Here is an 18,647-nt window from a genome sequence, read left to right as displayed (position 1 = left end):
TCCAAATTTTTAACTATTACTCTGAATCTCTGATGAAGTTTTATTAATTTTTTATTCATTGGTTTCAAGTATGGCCGTTGACTATGTGAATTTTAAGTTTTGCACAGTTAAAGAGACTAGATGGTAATGTTTCATTTCTCTCTTTCTCCCTTCTTATTTTCTCAGCCACGAGTCTTAATAAGATACGACTGACTAAGAATTTGTTAATCATTTTAACACGTATGACATAAGATATTTACTTTTTATGATACATTTCTAATTTTTGCAAATTACTTACTTGATTTACTATTGTTATATGGTTGGCAGAATTTTATGTTAAGTGTGTCACTATATTTTTGTAATAGTTAAATTGGATGTAATATGAAGTGTTGACATAAAACTAGGCACAACTAATTATCTTTCACTTCTTGAGATACAATCATTGTTTGATTTAGCCTATAACTAATAAATCTTTAATTATAATTGGTTTTTTTAGTTTACTTGGATCAGAACTGATAACCGTATAAAAAGGCAGTAAAAATTAAAGTCTGCTTGTTCTGATGACAACTGATAAATATACAGGTCTGCACATATACTAGTTGATGAAAAGGTGAGCAATCATTACTTAATGATCTTAAGTAATAAACACTTAGTATTGCTCGTTGAAAATTTGTTAATTGTTTCAATGCATATGATCTAACGTTTCGTAAGAAACACTATCTAGGATCTTTATTTTTTGGGTCAAAAACACTATTTGGGAGCTTTTTGTCATCTTTAGACATTGCTTGATTTTGTATTGTCAAATGATATATATTTTCATAATCATTGTGTTTGTATATTATATGGATTTATTTTTTATAATATTTAGTGTTCTATTCTTTGTATTAGATCTTTTTATACTTAAAACAACTTTTTTAAAGTGTTAATTAAAATGTTAATTGATAGTTAGTGTTTGCTTATGCATATTATTGCGTAGTATTTACTATGCACATGCATATTCATGTTATGCTATATGTAATGTTCACTGTTATTCACTTATTCACATGATATTTAACAATATTTTTTTCTTGCATTTTTTCCCATGCTGAATTGTCAAGCGACAATCAATATAAACGTATGAATTTTGTTTCTTCATTGTTAATCTACTGATGCTAGGGATAATTTAAGCTTCTACATTCTTAACATTTTTCATATTTGACTTGCAAGATTAGTGTCAATGTACACATTTCCGCAACTATTTGTTTTGTCTTTTTCCCTCACTCTGTATAATTTTAGTCAAATTGAACTACTTTTTAAAACTTCAGATTTAACTGAAGTGCCAAGAACTTAGTTAAATGAAAGTTTACTTTGGTTTGATGACATTTACATGATTATTAGGTCCACAATCATTGGATGCATTATCTTTTGTATGTTTTAATCATAATTTGTGATAAAATTTTCAATCCCGCAGCAACACGCAAGTGACACTTCCCGCAACAACGCACGGGTCACACTTTCTAGTAAAAGCTAATTCCCCATATGATCAAGCAATTCGAATGTCTAGCCTGATCCATCTGTAATATTTGCTCAGGGTTTCAAGAGTACTGAAAGTATTCTAAATGCTCAGAAAGAAAGAAAGAAAGAAAGAAAGTAAGTAAGAAAGAAATAATAATACTTCAGTATTATAATTTATTGGTATTTATCTTCATTTGAATGTGAGAGGTTTTAGATTCGATTCTCGTCAAATGCAAATTTGCATTACATTATTATTAGCCCATTGTAAGACTTAACTACCCCACCACCCCTTAATGTAGATAATATCATTTTATTCAAAAAAAAAAAAACCTGAACTAGTCCAATTTTGTCCTTAAAATAATTCATAGTATGGGTTGGCATATTAACATATTTTTCATGGAATAATCATAATGATTTACAGTGGACATACTCAGAGATCACTTCTCAGATACCAAAATGAGGATGTCAATCTAAAGGACCATTGGCTTCAAGAGCCAATAAAATATATACTTGATTCCAATATATACTTGTATAATTGGCATCCATGCATGTGTGTAGTACGTGCTACAATAACAACAAAGTCTTATTTACTAAATGGGGTTGGTTGTATAAATCTTGGAATGTCACTGCGCTCGGTTTTGCACTAAATCTTCTGTTAGCTCCAAACTCTATGTCTTTTCTTAAGGTCTCTTGCCAAGTCTCTTTCTGTTAGCTCCAACAACAACAACAGAGTCTTATACCACTGGTTGATGATTTCTTTTCTCTTACTTTGGCTTTGAGCTATCATTGAAGACATCTAATGGCCTGTAACTTCTTTCTCTACCATAACCTGGAATCATGTTTATAGTGAAGCCAATTTCTTTTCGGATACTTGTTTAGGCTAAAAATACTATGTGACTTATAACTATGGGCCTTTATTTTTACAAAATATGAACAGTGAAACCAACTTAAAAATATATACCAAGTCCTTGACTTACAACACAAGAAACGAATCAAGAACGAGTCAGTATCCCACTCATGACACAATCTTTTGATTAGAAGTTAAAATAACTTGTGATGCAAGACTGGAGGGAATACCATAATTCGGTGAAGTAGCGGTAACTTATGTAATAAATAATTATTTTTTTACAGATGAGACTACTTTTTTTCTTTCCATGCATTATAGAATTAGTTACTTTAGGTTTAAATTAGTAGCACTTTCCACATCACCATCACTTTATGGCTTGGTCACCTTCCGGGTGACGACCATCACAATTCGGTCGAGGTATCCAGGTAGATATTTTGGCTCAGAGTGTGTTAGTTTGGTATTAGAGCCAATAGCGGCATGCCTAGCATTCCAACACACAACTTGGGACTTTCATCCAGTCTCTAATTGCCATTGGCTCAAACCTTTGAGAGAAAGGAACTCTCAACAATGCCATTTCTAGCAATGGGTTTTCTATTCAAGATCCTCACATTTGCGAACTTTGCTACTCAATTGCTATCTCCCTCGATGCTTTTAGGCCTTTCCATAAAGTTATACTTTTAACCGGTGTTACAGTATACACCAATTCGATCCCTGGCTGTTAAATCTTTGACCACAAATCCAGCCCTCTACCCTCTATCGGTTGCTCGCAATCTGAAAATATATCCATAAAAGATCACTGCTGAAGGAGCCTATCCTCCTTGCGCGTCCAAGAATAAAGAACGAATTCAAGAGGAGGTAGGCAAAAACCATATTTAAACGTGATTTTACATCTAAAATTTGAATCTCTTTGTTGGAGATTTGCTCCGATGTATGTTGGGAGAAGTTCCTTACAGCACATTTAAGTAATCGTCAATCTTATCAAAAGAACACACGATCCATGTGCAATCGGAATTCATAATCATTCATCAAGAGCAAAGTTTCCAAAACAACAAACCGGTTAGGAACACTTTAAACTCATCCATAGCAAGATACATGAAGATTACGATCAGCTACATGTTACAAATTCCCCACAACTCATGGTACCTCTTAAATTTTTAGTTTCAACTATTTGTGCATTTCATCATGTGAAGTAAAGTACAAGAGAGAAGCTCTTATAGAGAGCTCGAGAGTTACTTAAAGGCCAGTGGACAAAGCCTGGTAACAGGCCACATAAAGAACCAAAGAATAAACTAGCTAACCCTAATTACAAGTTTTAAGGAGAGCTAATCCTAGTTACAAGTTACAATGAAACACAAACCCAACAATTAAGGAGCAAATTAAGGAACAAGTAGAAAAGTGGCGGCTGCAACTCACACATGTGATTGTGAGTTGAAGAAGCAACTTGAGCCTGTACATCATATCCAGTACATCACTTCCAATACTCCCCTCAAGATGGATCAAGAGGGTTAATGGATCCAAGCTTGCACAACAACCATTGAAACTATGTAGAGTCTAGAGCTTTCGTGAAGAGATCAGCAAGTTAATCATGGCTTCGAGTGTACACAGTGTTGATGACATTGGTTTGAACTTGTGTACGAATGTAATGACAATCAACTTCAATGTGCTTCGTCCTTTCATGAAATACAAGATTAGAAGCAATATGCATGGCGGCCTGGTTGGCACAAAACAACGACATTGGTTCTTTGCTGGTGAAGCCAAGATCAAATAGAAGACTCTTCAACCATATGAGTTCGCAAGCTGCTGCTGTCATGGCTCTATATTCAGCTTCAGCATTGTATCTTGCAACCACGGTCTGTTTCTTACTCTTCCAAGTAACAAGGTTACCTCCAACAAAAGTACAAAACCCAGTGGTGGACTTCCGATCAAGAGCATTCCCCGCCCAATCAGCATCAGTGTATGCCATGATGTGATTGGACCCATTTTTCTTCAGGAGTATGCCTCTACCGACTGAACCTTTAAGATATCTAAGTATTCTCTTGACAATCTCCCAATGAACTGATGTGGGGGAGTGCCTAAACTAACTGACAAGGTTCACTGAGTAAGCAATGTCAGGCCGAGTAATCGTGAGGTAAATAAGTTTCCAACCAAGCACTGATAAACAACAGGATTGGAGAGAGGCTCACCTTTGGCATCCAACTGAAGTTTGCTAGCAACGGGAGTGCGAGCTAGTTTACACTCAAGCATGTGTGCTTCATCAAGAAGATCAACTATATACTTCCTTTGATTTAAGAATAACCCCTTGGAAGAAGTGGCCATCTCAATGAAGGAAAATTTGTGAAAAACATGTTCATTTAAGCAACATCAATAGCATGCAATTAACAATTAAAGGCGGAATCATGCTTGTATGCACTTAAAACAAAACATTTACCCATGAAATTCAAAGCCTAGTAGATAGGTGAATCAAGACTCAACTCAAAACAAAGTGAGTTGAGAAATCAATACCTTTGTAGATTCCTCTTTGCATAAGCAAAGGCTAATCACCCAAAGAGAGGGCCTTCATTCCTTGCATCTTAGATCCATGGATTTGGATGGATGAAAAGGTTTCTCCAAGTTCCCAAAATTGAGAACCTCTAAGTCTCCACACCAAGGTATATTGTAGAAGAAATGAGTGACCTAGAGGAAGTAAGATTGCTAGCTATTCCCCTCTAGATTGGCCGGCCTCTTTGAGAGCAAAGGGAGGTTTTTGTGTTCTCATCTTTACTCCCTAGAAAACCCTAAGGATGAAATGGCTATAAAGATGTCTTTATACCACCTCACAATGGAGTGGCAAACTTGCAATTAAGCCAAGTTCACTACCCTCCTCTAAATGGCCGGCCTAAGGGGATTTATTGGGCTATTTGGGCCTTTGTGAATCATTATTCATTAAGTTGTCATACAACTTAAGTCAATGGACTTGACGTTCGAAGCCCATTGGGCCTTAAGGTCCAAAACTATCCCGAGGTCTTCAACGAACTTATTCGTTTGATTAATAATCATATTAATTAATCCTTGCCATAAATAATTAAACCATTTAATTATTCTTACTCATCTCCGTTGAATCTTCAAACTCTACCTTACACGGTGTACGATCCATTAGGTTCCTTTTAGCGAGGCAGTAGGCGATTCAAACTCTTTCAAATCGATTGTGAATTGAAACTTACTTTCAATTCTCCCATTAGTGATAATACACTTTTAGGGCTTCCACAAACCATGAGTGACACCTAGCAGCATATCATGGTTACCCAAGCTAATCAGAAGAGGTGGAGAACCTATTCAGTTTAGGATTACAAATGCAATACGGTCTTTCTCTAATACAATACTCTTGACCACATTGTTTGGTTTGATAGTTTATTCATGTCTACTATCCAATGTGAATCCTGTACTTATATGATTACCTTGAATGTGATCTGGAACGCATTCCAACATCTCATTCATACTCTGGCCAGAGATTCTAAATCATATCATAGAGTATTCTCCCTCAAACAGTTTGAAGGTTAGAGATCCCTTGTTGCGCATTCACTTGCCTCCATGGCTAAGTGGCTTAACCCCAACGATGCCGTGGACACCCTGATAGAGTGACGTTGACATAATCAAAGATTAAGGACCTAACCACAAGACAACTGTGATGCCTCAGGTCAAAAGACTAATTTGCATTATCCCAACCATGAGTTCTCATGTGACATGAATATGAGAACTCTTCGTTGATCGTGTCCAGTGAACTCATTCTCTATTGAGCACCTACGTACTTGTCTTGATGTCACACACACCAATGACTCGAGACTAGTCACTCTCCCTGAGAGAAGACATAGCACGTACTGATCTTAACGGACTGTCAATGCCCAATTGACAATCCTATGATCAGGAACGTTTAGGATGTGTCAACGAAAGAATGGTCTCATGAATCTAACTTCTTTAGATCGCATTCTTCCAATCACATATTCCTTGGACTTATCGTTTAAGCATATAACATTTATATTAGACGGCTCAAACAATAATCTTTGCCCTTTACATTTAAACTACATTAGTTTGAAATGAACTACATTAGTTTGAAATGTCCGTAAAGTATCATCATATGATTGGTTTTAGGGCACATTTCCAACACTCAATGCCAAGGAAGTATTTCAAGACTCCTAAGTCTTTAATGGCAAATTGTTGATGTAGTGAGCACTTAAGAGCCTGGATTTCATTCACATTGTCCCCCGTAAGTATAAGATCATCAACATATATAAGCACAACAAGCTTGCCTAGGACACCACTGCGAACAAATAGGGAGGAGTCAGCATGACTTCGTTTGAACCTTGCAGCTTCAAGAACTGAGCTCAGTTTGGAATACCAAGCTCAAGAAGATTGTTTGAGTCCATATATAGCCTTATGGAGCTTGCAAACTTTGTGAGGTTCACCTTCTCGTGGATGTCCATGAGGTAGCTTCATGTACACCTCTTCTTCAAGGTCACTATGGAGGAAAGCATTTTTTACATCCATTTGAAACAAGGGCCACTCATGATTGACTGCCACTGATAGCAACACCCTCACTGTGTTCATTTTGGCAACCGGGGCAAAAGTCTCCTTGTAATCAATGTCATAGGTTTGTGTGACCGGGCTACCAATTGAGCCTTGTGTCTCTCAATGGTATGATTGGAATTGAATTTGGTCTTGTATATCCATCTACTCCCTACAGCCTTCTTACCTGTGGGAAGATCAACCACACTCCAAGTTTGATTTTTAGCCAATGCTTTGAGCTCTTCATGCATGGCATTTTGCCACACAGTTGTACACACAGCTTCTTGAAAACTTCTTGGCTCAAGATTGTTTGACAATTGGTTGAGAAATAATGCATGTGATGCTGACAATTTTTGGTAAGTAATAGCTTCAAAGATAGGGTAACTTGCGAAGTGTGTAAGTACTCTTGTAACCTTCATGGAGGATGTCGATCTCTAGCAGGGTTCCTTCTTAGAGCTACCACAGATTGTGGAGTTACAGCTTGAGGTGCTGGAGCACTAAGTACTTCTTCACTGACCACCTCATCAATGTAGGAATTTGTGATAGAGTTTGGGGGGTTTGCATGAAGTTCTCCAGGAGTAGGCAGTGGAAAAGTGTCCATTAGACTCTCCCCCTGAGGATTATTCTCAGAATCCTTGTGAAAGAAAGGAGTGAGTTCATTAAACCGAATATCCCTAGAGACAGTAAGCTTCCTAGTGTGTGAGTTATAACATTTGTATCCCTTTTGAGAACTAGAGTACCCCATAAACGCACATTTGACAGCTTTAGGTTCTAGTTTGTCACGATGAGTAGCTTGGATGTGAACATAACAAGTACATCCAAAGAGCCTGAGATGCGTCAAATCCACGGTTCTTCCTTTCATGACTTCAAAAGGTGACTTGGCATTCAACACACGAGTTGGAAGTCTATTAATGATGTAGGTTGCAGTGAGAAGTGCTTGGGACCAAAATCTCTTAAGAACTTACATCTGAAACATAAGAGACCTTGTTTTCTCCAACAAATCCCTATTCTTTCTTTCAGCTACACCGTTTTGTTATGGTGTACCAACATAGCTAGTTTGATGCAAGATACCATGATTGCTCAAGTAATTGGACATGTTATTGGATGTATACTCGGTGCCATTATCTGACCTTAAGGTATGTAGTTTTGAGGAGAATTGATTTGTTATTAATTTGTGAAAGTCTTTGAAAGCTTCAAAAAGATCACTTTTAAACTTTAAAAGATACACCCAGGTAACCCTAGAATAGTCATCAATAAATGTGGCATAATATTTATACCCATGGAATGACTCAACACGAGAAGGTCCCTAAATATTTGAGTGTACAACTTCAAAAAGCTTGTTGGTTCTAGACTGAGATGGTACAAAAGGCAGCCTAGTGGATTTTGACAATTGACAAATCTCACACTCATGTGTGTTTTTACAAAAATTTGGAAATAACTTAGACATCACTGATTCTGAAGGATGAGCAAGATGTTGGTGCCAAATTTGGTACTCCTGGGCATGACTTAGGTTGGCAATGGGTTCCTTAACAAGATTGAACTTCATTGAGAGGTAGTATAAGCCATCTAAGAAGTACCCTTCACCAATCTTCTTCTGAGTGACTCGATCCTGAAACACAACGTTATGAGGAGAAAATATGGCAAGGCAGTCCAAAGTTTGCGTGATTTTTCCTATGGACAAAAGCTGGAAAGGAAATGAAGGTACGTAAAGTGTAGTGGACTCTACATCATTACCCATCAACCTAATTTTTCCTTTTCCTAGAATAGGTTCCCCTTTACCATTAGCTACAGATACATGAGTAAGATTAGTTAATTTTTGAAACTCATGTAGACAGGATGTTTTATTTGTTATATGATCAGTGGCACCTGAGTCTATAATCCAAAAATCATGTGTAAGATGTACATTGAGAGCAGTGGATAGTGCACTGATAATACCTGGGATATTGTTGTGTGTTATGTGGTATCTGAACCTGACAAAAAACTAGCAAATTTTCCAAGCATGGCCGTGGGGTTTTCCGTGATCATCTTTTCATTCTCAGTGGTCCCGTTCTTTCTTTGAAAAGGCAGCAAATTCATTAATCAAGGAAATTGGATTTGACGTGAAGTTTGCCATCTCATCAGCTGAACAACTAGTTGCATGGAGGCTTTTAGAGCAAACCCTTTCCCATCTTTGATCATTTTCCCTTCCTTGCCAAACTTAGGTTTTAACTCAGGATGTAAGATCCAACATTTTTCCCGTAGGTGCCCCTTAGTGTTACAAGATGTGCACTTCCAGTCAGCCTTCTTCCCATTGAAAAATCTTGCACTAGAGATTTTGTGGTTACTAGTGAAAGCCCTAGCCTCAGAACTAGACTTGGGCTCAATATGCAGTACCTTTCTTCGAGTTTCTTCCCTTTAAACTGCATGACACACGCTGATGAATGATGGTAACTCTGAAGTCATTAGCAAATGACTATGAAGATCTTCATACTCAGCTCCCAAGCTTGCCAATAGTTGAAACACTTTATCTTCATCAGCCCTTCTTCAAGAGCACAACGGATTCGGTTGTGTGTGGACGATATAGATCCAGCTCATTCCACATAGACTTCATGCTTCCAAGATGTTGAACGAATGATTGGTCAGCTTGCTTTAGGTCAGCGAGGCTCTTTTTCAGTTCAAATACACGAGCAGCATTGTTTTGGCTTCCATACATTTCCTTGACAGATTCCCATAGTAGGTGTGAAGATCCTAAATAGCTGAAGAGTTCCAAAATTTGGGCTCCATCGAGTTAAGAATCCAAAACATTACAAGCTGATCATTTGAGTGCCATGCATCAAAAGAGAGTGAGGTGGATTCTAGAGGATTGATGGTTCCATTTATGTACCCTAGCTTCAATCTTCCTCCTAGGGCAAGAGAGACGGCTCACGACCAAGGCAAATAATTGAACTCGTTTAACAATACTGAGCACAGCCGTTGGTTTGGATTGATCTCCCCGTGAATCATGTTGGTTGGTATTGAGGTTGAGGAACTTGTAGCCTCAGAACCGAATGGATTGTCTTTTGCCATCTCAACAAATGATGAACAGAAAGAAAAATGAGCGGAAAGGAAAGCAACAGATGCATGACCCTATTGTTCTTGCTCTGATACCATCTTGAATTTTTAGTTTTAACTATTTGTGTATTTCATCATGTGAAGTAAAGTACAAGAAAGAAGCTCTTATAGAGAGCTCGAGAGTAACTTAAAGGCCAGTGGACAAAGCCTGGTAACAGGCCACATAAAGAACCAAAGAATAAACTAGTTAACCCTAATTACAAGTTTCAAGGAGAGCTAATCCTAGTTACAAGTTACAATGAAACACAAACCCAGCAATTAAGGAGCAAATTAAGGAACAAGTAGAAAAGTGGCGGCTGCAACTCACACATGTGATTGTGAGTTAAAGAAGCAACTTGAGCCTGTACATCACGTCCAGTACATCACTTCCAATAGTACCAAGGATAACCCGATTCAAGCATCATTAGAATTACATTTTGAAGAACAGACCCAACCATTATTCAATCTCCGCTGGCACAGCCCCTACAGCCACAATGCACACACTCGATAACCTTCTCCTCCCTCAGATGCTTAGGAACTCGGCAAACGCATGTGGTGGCAAAGTTATGGTCTCGGGGCTGCATGCATCTTAAACAGAAGAGTCGTTCGTAACCAGGCTACATTTCAAACACAAACTATATGTCATCGCATGTTGTTAGATAATAGACTTCAGATAAAAGACACAAGCTATATGAGCATGCAATATTTTCCTTTCAATATCCTAATTAGAGTAACTGTTATCCAACAGTTTTACATACGAGCTGCAAATATAATACGACCTTATTTAATATCAAACACTCAGCTTCAGCTATGTTTTTCGTACAAGTAACACTCGTACAAAAGAATACAATAGGGAAAACAGTTTTGGTTGGTTTTCCTCCATTACTTACAAAATGCTAATCTTAACACTCTCCAAGACTTTCTAAGTCGATTTGCAGTAGTATGTAAATTTGGTTCTTTCTTTATCTCCTTTGGAAGTTAAGGAACTTGATGCCATAGGCAAACACAAAGCAGAAAAGGAGAACCCAACCGACGTGTGCGGCGGCGACGGCAGGAAGGAAATCATACTCAAAACCGAAGGCATCTTTGAGGAACATCTTCAATGGCATGGTGCCATATCCAGGAAGGACAATGTCAACATTCTTGTCACCCAGTTGGGACATCACAAGGCCATAAAGTGTCCAAGCCACAGGGGAAGCCCAGTAGTACCACCTCCACCAGATTGGTATTTGCTACAACACAGATAGACATTCAAAGTTAATGTGGATTTTTGAAACTATGGACTTTCATATAGTGTGGTTAAACGGAAACAATGAGCATCGATCGCGTATTTAGGGTTATTTAGGGATTGATTTGGCAAAAAGCAATTTTACTTATAAAAGATTTTGTCATAAGTGCTTCTTAAAGAACCATATGGCAGGTGTTTCTCTAGAAACCGCTTCTATGGTAGACGTTTCATCCATCCCAGAGGCAATCCTGAATAGGCCCTTAATTTTGATATCACGTACCGGTCTTGGAATGAGGAAGCCAGAAAACAAGTTCCAGATAATGAGGAAGAATGACATGACAATGGCAGCAATCTGATAGCCTGGAGTCAGTGCAACGACCATCATGCCGTACATGGTGAAGTAGATGAAGCACATTAGGATATAGTAGTAAAACCATAAGAATTTGCCGATTTTCCACTCAAATCCAATCATGGAGTAGAGGAGAAGTGTATATATGAATGTTTGGATTGCAACATAGATTGTCTCTATAGCCACCTGCAAAAAAAGAAAACTTGTCAATCAAGTAATATGATGTGTACAACAAGTCTCTGAGGAATTTGTCAATTTTATATATTACCTGAGAAAATGCATAAGGCAGTTCAGAATACATCCCGGCAGCTCTTTCACGGTAAAAAACTGTTCTTTCAATGGCAACAACAGATTGGACCGCAGAAGCATTCGTGGCTCCAAGGAAAAGCACAGCAGCAAACAAGGCTCCCAAAAGGTTCATCAGATCTTGTTGTTGGGCTCTGTTACAAGAAAACTTTCATTTATATTAAATAGAGATGCTAATAACATGATTTCGTCAATTATGCAGTTAACAAACCAGATCTTACGTCTGTTGTCCCTTCTGCCAGAAGATAATACCAAATAAGACACCGATGACAATGGTTATGAAGAATCGGATGGCATTGTACTGAGGGTTTCTCCAATAAGACCAATACATTTTCCAGAAACAAGCTTTGCACTGAATAGAGAAAGGTTGGGAGTATTTGGTTGGAAAGTAGAGATCTTTGGACCCGGGAGCCGGTGTACTAAGCTCTTTTATAAGCTCCTGGTTTCTCCTAAAAGAACATCAAGAGGAAGAGTGAGAATCTTAAAACTAGAAATCATAGAATACCCGATTGATAAAGATATTGCGACACTTACTTGTAAGCAAGGAGTTTGCGTAAATGTCTGCAAAGTCCACATCAAGTTGAGCTTCAACGGCAGGAGCAGTGACATCCAGCATCCATGTAGCAGGATTACAACCATCCTTGATCTTGGTCACACCCGGGATGGCCTGTAGAAGGTTAAATATACGAGTCGAGACTGCATTAAAATCACAGGAAATGACTTCCCCACATGCATTTTCTTCTTCTGCACACCTCGTTTATTTTTGTCACTTGATTCTCCTTTGATTTACTCAATGTAAAGACTACAAATAAACAGGGGTGTGCAAGAGAGAAAATGCACGTGCGGAAACCACTTCTCTAAAATCACTAGTGAAAGACGTAAAAGAAATAAGAACTGAAGGGAAAACTCACTTTAAAATGCTCTACAAGCTTGTGAGAATGGCAGCCAAGGGGTCCACCATAAATGATTTGCCCTCCACGTTTCATCAGAAGTAACTCGTCGAAAGCTTCAAAAATATCAATGCTTGGCTGGTGAATTGTGCAGACAACAGTTCTACCTGTGTCCACCGTGTTTCTCACAGTACGCATGACGATAGCAGCAGCCCTGGCATCAAGACCAGATGTCGGTTCATCCATAAAAATGATAGAGGGGTTAACAACCAGCTCCACAGCTATGGTTAGTCTCTTCCTTTGTTCTGTTGAAAGACCATCTATTCCCGGGAGGCCAACAAGAGAATCCCTTAGTGGATTAAGCTCAACCAAAGCCATGACTTCTTCAACAAACATCTATATCACCATTAAGGAAGAAACTTTTGGTACTCGAGAAGATTGAAAATAGGATTTCATGAAGAAAGGAAAGATTCCAGTGCAACATACCTTTCGTGTTTGTGTATTTACATCAGAAGCAAGACGGAGCCAGGCTGAATACAAGAGAGATTCATAGACAGTAACATGTGGAGAATGGATGTCATTCTGTTCACAATAACCACTGACACGAGCAAATGTTTCTTGGTTCTTTGGATAACCAGATATGTTAATGGTCCCTTCGATATACCCACCAGTCTTTCTACCTGCCAATACGTCCATAAGAGTTGTTTTTCCAGCTCCACTAACACCTACAAGGGCTGTCAATATTCCGGGTCTAAAAGCACCACAGACATCTCGTAGTAATTGAAGGCGATCTTCTTCAACTCCATGAGTCTTCATTTCCTGGAATCAGTAATCGATAGAAGTGTATTTGTTGATCAAAATGAGTATGTAAAGCATCCGGAATAAAATGTCTAAAATGAATAACTTACAGAGGGCATATCCACGAAGTAGTTCACATGGTTAAACACAAGCGAAAGGGGTTGGAAGGGCAAAGCCATTCCTTTCTTTGGTGCATGATCTGAATCACCAACAATTTCTGAAGAACTTTTCACTGTCATTTCTTCACTTAACGACTTCTTTCTCTTTCCTCCACTTTCTTCATCAGATACGACAGCTTTTTCATCCCCGAGAGCTGCTTATGGTTTTCCAAAAAAGAAAATGCGGGTGTGTCAGCTCCGAAACTTTATTCCGTTAAGAAAAGAGAGTAAAGCTTCAAAATGAGATGAACTTACGGTTCAGAAAAGTCAATGCTGCAATGAACAAAATGTTGAAGATGAGAGAAAAACCAAATAGTGCTCCAATACATATCCAAAACCAGTATTCATCTGTGAAGAATCCTTTAGACTTGAGGAGGACTTCCCCAACTGTAGTTGCGTTAATTCTTGGATCTGTATTTGGCTGCAAAAGAAGATAAGAATTGATTAGATGAAGGTGTTTTTATGGAACGAAAAATCATGAACTGAAGACTATCAAACCACAGTGAGATTTAACTGCGCTCCATCTTTTGTCAAGGAATTCATTCATGACGATCGCATTCTGTCCATACATCATAGGGAAAATGTAGCAGCCCCATAGCACCCAAGGCTCAAGGTCATCTGCAAAGAAAAATAGCCTAGAAACTAAACAATCATAAAGAATTGGAAATTTTCAAGAAATTTGGAACAAATTTAAGCATGCTAACAACTTGCTTTAACTACATTAACATGGTAAAGTTAGATATAAGATCGATTACTTACTTTTGGAAACAATAAATCCTCCCAGAACGAATACCATTAGCAAGGTAAAAACACCAAGCGTGTTGGCAACAACTTGTGTTCTTCCAAGTGCAGCAATGAACCGAAAGAGGGATAGAGCCATCTGATGTATGCCAAAGAATGCCAATAACTGTTTGAAAAATCTGGAGCAGTGAAGAAAAAATCATGTGAGTTGTTAATCCGGAAGGATATAAATTTATAAGATGGAAACCGAAAACTGTGAACATTACTATTTACCTGCTAGCATGCTGGCGCAAATCCAATGGTGTAATAGGTAAGAATGATCCAAATCCCAGATTCCATGAACGAAAGCGGGATCCTAAGGACCCAAATTGGTAATCCGAAAGCCCATGCAGGATAAAACAAGAAATCCCTCTGCTTATAAAAAACAGGAAGTCTGAAAACAGTCATTGCCAGTTCTGCCATACCATTAAACATCACATTGATCAGACTGAAGAACAGTGCTCCGAAAAATTTCCCTCCATCTTTTACTGTCCCCACAGGCATTTCTGTTCTAAGGAACACAGTCAAGGCGATCAATGACATTATCGTTATCTGCGTGGTCTTAAATATGTACACGAACGAATTGCGCTTCATTAGCAGCCACTCCCTCGAAAAACATGCCTTGAACAATTCCCAGTGTGAAATGCCATACTTCTTTGTGACCAATGCAGCCGGATGAGCTCTGGACTTCTCGTAAGGAACTCCGAGATCAGCTACAAGCTGTTGGCCAATTCGAAAAGAGTTGAAGGCCTCCACAAACTCAGGAACCGAAATATATCTATAAGGTTGACCTTTTTTTAACCAATACTGCTCTTGGTCCTTCCTGGATGTCACTTCTTGCAAAAAATCAACAACTCCTTTCCTCTCCGGGCACTTGAATCCCATGTGTTCGAAGAACTCGAGGACACTCTCGCGCAGACCTTGGTACACGATCTGCCCTTCCGAAAGCAGGATTAGGTCATCAAAGAGCTCAAATGTCTCCGGCGCAGGCTGCAGAAGAGAGATGACCATGGTAACATCCATTATGTGAACCAATTGCCTCATGTATCTGCATATCTGAAAAGTTGTGGAACTGTCTAACCCTGTTGATATTTCATCCATCAGAAGAACCTTTGCTGGTCCTACCAACATCTCCCCTACACATTGTTCAATCAATTAGTCCCTAAACCATAATTATAAGAAGATTTGATAAACAAAATTAATAGCATGGTGCGAAAAAATGTACCGGTGGTCACGCGTTTTTTCTCGCCACCGGAAATACCCCTCCTCATATCATCACCAACCAAGATATCAGCACAGGTATCCAATCCAAGTATCTGTAAAAACTTATATACTAATTAGTCAGATTTTCCAAAAATCATAATCCAATAGAGATTTAAGGGACAGAAATAAACAGAGGTGTGCGAAAATCGTTTGTCTTAAAAAATGAAGGCAGTCACAAACCTTGAGAACATAATCTGTGACCAAACTAGTCTTCTGGCCTGAGACTGAGGTGGCTTTCATGAATGCATCAATCTCGGGGTCTGGCTTGATTCCGGCTTCTTTCTCTCTTCTTGAGAGTTCAACCAGCATTTGGTATCGAGTTCCGACACCTAAACAACGTCCCGAGAAATCCAACGTCTCTCTCACTGTCATTTCTCCACAGTGAAGATCATGCTGACTAATGTAAGCACATGTTCTTCTAGGAACAAACTCATGCAGTTCATGGCCACAATATGTGACTTTCCCAAAAACCTGCTCATCATTTTCGAAGTAATATCAATAAAAAAGTTTAATTATGCACACTAATTAAAAAATTTAGACCGAAAAAAATCTCACTCTTAGATCATCATCAAGCTTTCCTGCAAGTGCTAGTAACAAGGTAGTTTTGCCTGCACCTGGAGGACCCAAAAGTAGGGTCATCCTGGGAAATTATCAAATCAGTTAACTGTTGAGAGCATTCACCTATGCACCCAAGGTTCCGAGTTCGAACCCCATCCCCAACACAAAACTAAACAGCTGATGTAATTTCATACCTGGAAGGTCTGATGATTCCACTGACATCTTTAAGTATCTGGATCTTTCTCTTTTTTGATGGAGCAAGCTTTATTAATCCCAGAACACTCTACAACTCAAAAAACTAATATCTTGAAAAGATAATAATTTAAAGAAATTTAAAAAGTTAAGCAAGAAAAATTAGTTTTGCATAAAATTAGTTAAACCAAGAGAAATCAAACCTCAATGGTGTTCAAGGTAGCATTAAGTAGAGTAGGCAATGCTCTGCTCCCAACATACACATCCCCATCTATAGACAAGTTCTCATATCGGACTTCAATCTTCGGAATTTCGATCCCCACACTACAAAAATCACAAAAATTAACAAAACCCAAAACATTAAAACATTAAAAAAAATCCTAAAAAAACCAAAAAAATATTAGCTCGGTTTGGTTTTTCTTTTTTTTTTTTTTAATACCAAAAGTTGTTTTTTTTTTTTTTGAAAAGATACCAAAAGTTGCTTTACTTTAAAGTCAAGTAGTAAAAATGTAATGGTAAAAATAAAATATTTTGTTTATTTTAAAATCAATAGTCTCCAAACAACAACTTATAAAAGCAATCTTCATGTTGCTTTCATAAAAAGTGGAGTTGAGTTTTTAATGAATAATTTCAATTCTTGTAATATTCTCATTAGTTATTTAAAAATGATATTATTTATCTTTCTACACACATTTTATCCCTTGAAGAATAAAGTGACCACCCCAACTGCCACCAAGACCACAAACGGCATCACCACCGCTACGGTCTTCCCTAGCACAATTGCTACCTCTACACTCCAACCACCACACCCCACAATTGGCACCACCACTATCATACCCCCAACATTGATGTCACCATCACCACCACCACCACCACCCCCACCCCTACTCCCATGTTCATTTTTGCCGCTATATACAATTATATATTTTTCCTATTAAAATTTACCAAATGTTTTAAAAAAAAAACAAAAACAAAAACAAAACAAAAGCAATCCCAAACTGACTCTTAATTTCCTAGTTTTTAAGAAAGCAAATATATGATTTTCAAGACAAAGTTTCGTAGATTAGGCCAGTTCACTAGGACAGTCCGTGACCGCCCATACACTCAAATTTGAATCCTCTGTAAATTTGAGTAGTTCATAATATCGCTTTCTACTAAAAAAGAAAAGAAAGAAAGAGTTTCAAACCTATCAGTTCTGTCCCTAAGGCTTCTCAAGAACCTTTCGTTATCATCTCCCACAACCTTCAATATACTCTCCACCAACTGCTTCCTGTCCTGCATTCCCAGCTTCGTCACGTCCACCTCATCAGTCACCACCCTCCCATTGTCCAGCACCCGCCTCAGCATCCCTCTTTTCAACCTGTCATACGTCGGCAGCCGCTCGATCGCCGCCCACCGCAGCTCCTCCTCCTCATCCTGCCGCCCACTCCTGTTGAACACATCCGGCGGCGCCTGCCACACTTCACCGAAACTTGTGGACGCCCAGCTCCTCTTGCTTCCCAACCCCAAGCTTCTCCGGCCGCTGGTCGACTGGGCCAGATCGTCTCTCACCGAAGTGGCCGCCATTTTTGATCTAATTCAACACAGCTTTTGCTTGTGTCCAACTTATCGATTATTTGCCACGTTGCTCATAAAATCGTGGTAAAAGGAAGCAACGACAACTGAGAGTTCGTTATATTAACTGAACTGTGCCGGTGCTTTGGATATTATAGCAAACTCAGGTGCTTATCTTTGATCTAAATTAACTCAGGGTCTTATAGAAATGGTGGGGGGTGGTGGGACTTAATCATCGTCGAGGAAACGGCGTGCCACGGTGGTCCACTGGTGGCAATAAAAGAGAGTGAGTGTGAGTGGTTTGGGAGATTTTTGGTGAGGGTTTCAATTTCATATGTACCGGCAGGGGATGCAATGCAGGTTTTGAATTTAAGAAGCTTCCCATGTGTGCTGATGTTGAGTGCTTATATTTAGGGAGACTTTGGATGCGGTCATTAGCTATCAATATTCTTTAATTGAAACCTTGTTAGTTTGTAATTTTTTATCGAGGTCCTTGAAATTAATGTGATAATTTATTTCTTTGTACGTTACTATATTTTTTAAATTAAAAATTAGAAATTTTAGTTGTTTATATAAATGAAATTTTAAATAAAAATCCATAATTTGTGGGATTAAAAATATTAAAATATAAATATACTATTGT

General features: G+C 38.4%; 1 protein-coding gene across 1 annotated transcript; it reads right to left on the bottom strand.

The window, feature by feature from the left end:
- Nucleotides 1-10,620: 10,620 nt before the first annotated feature.
- LOC103963646 (pleiotropic drug resistance protein 2-like) lies at nt 10,621-18,362 on the bottom strand. Its single transcript, XM_048568094.1, has 18 exons — nt 17,637-18,362; nt 16,654-16,774; nt 16,453-16,541; nt 16,256-16,340; nt 15,881-16,171; nt 15,663-15,753; nt 14,682-15,573; nt 14,417-14,586; nt 14,172-14,275; nt 13,913-14,078; nt 13,610-13,812; nt 13,188-13,520; nt 12,723-13,097; nt 12,342-12,478; nt 12,033-12,257; nt 11,774-11,945; nt 11,437-11,691; nt 10,621-11,160 (listed from the first exon to the last, which is right to left on the bottom strand). Exons 1-18 carry the CDS (start codon nt 18,014-18,016, stop codon nt 10,891-10,893), a joined length of 4,359 nt encoding a protein of 1,452 aa, XP_048424051.1. The 5' UTR covers nt 18,017-18,362; the 3' UTR covers nt 10,621-10,890.
- Nucleotides 18,363-18,647: the final 285 nt, after the last annotated feature.

The sequence above is a fragment of a genome, unplaced genomic scaffold (assembly GCF_019419815.1).
Source record: "Pyrus x bretschneideri cultivar Hongxiangsu unplaced genomic scaffold, Pyrus_bretschneideri_v1 Contig47, whole genome shotgun sequence".
Taxonomy (NCBI): Eukaryota; Viridiplantae; Streptophyta; class Magnoliopsida; order Rosales; family Rosaceae; genus Pyrus; species Pyrus x bretschneideri.
This window is presented reverse-complemented; position numbering and strand designations above follow the sequence as displayed.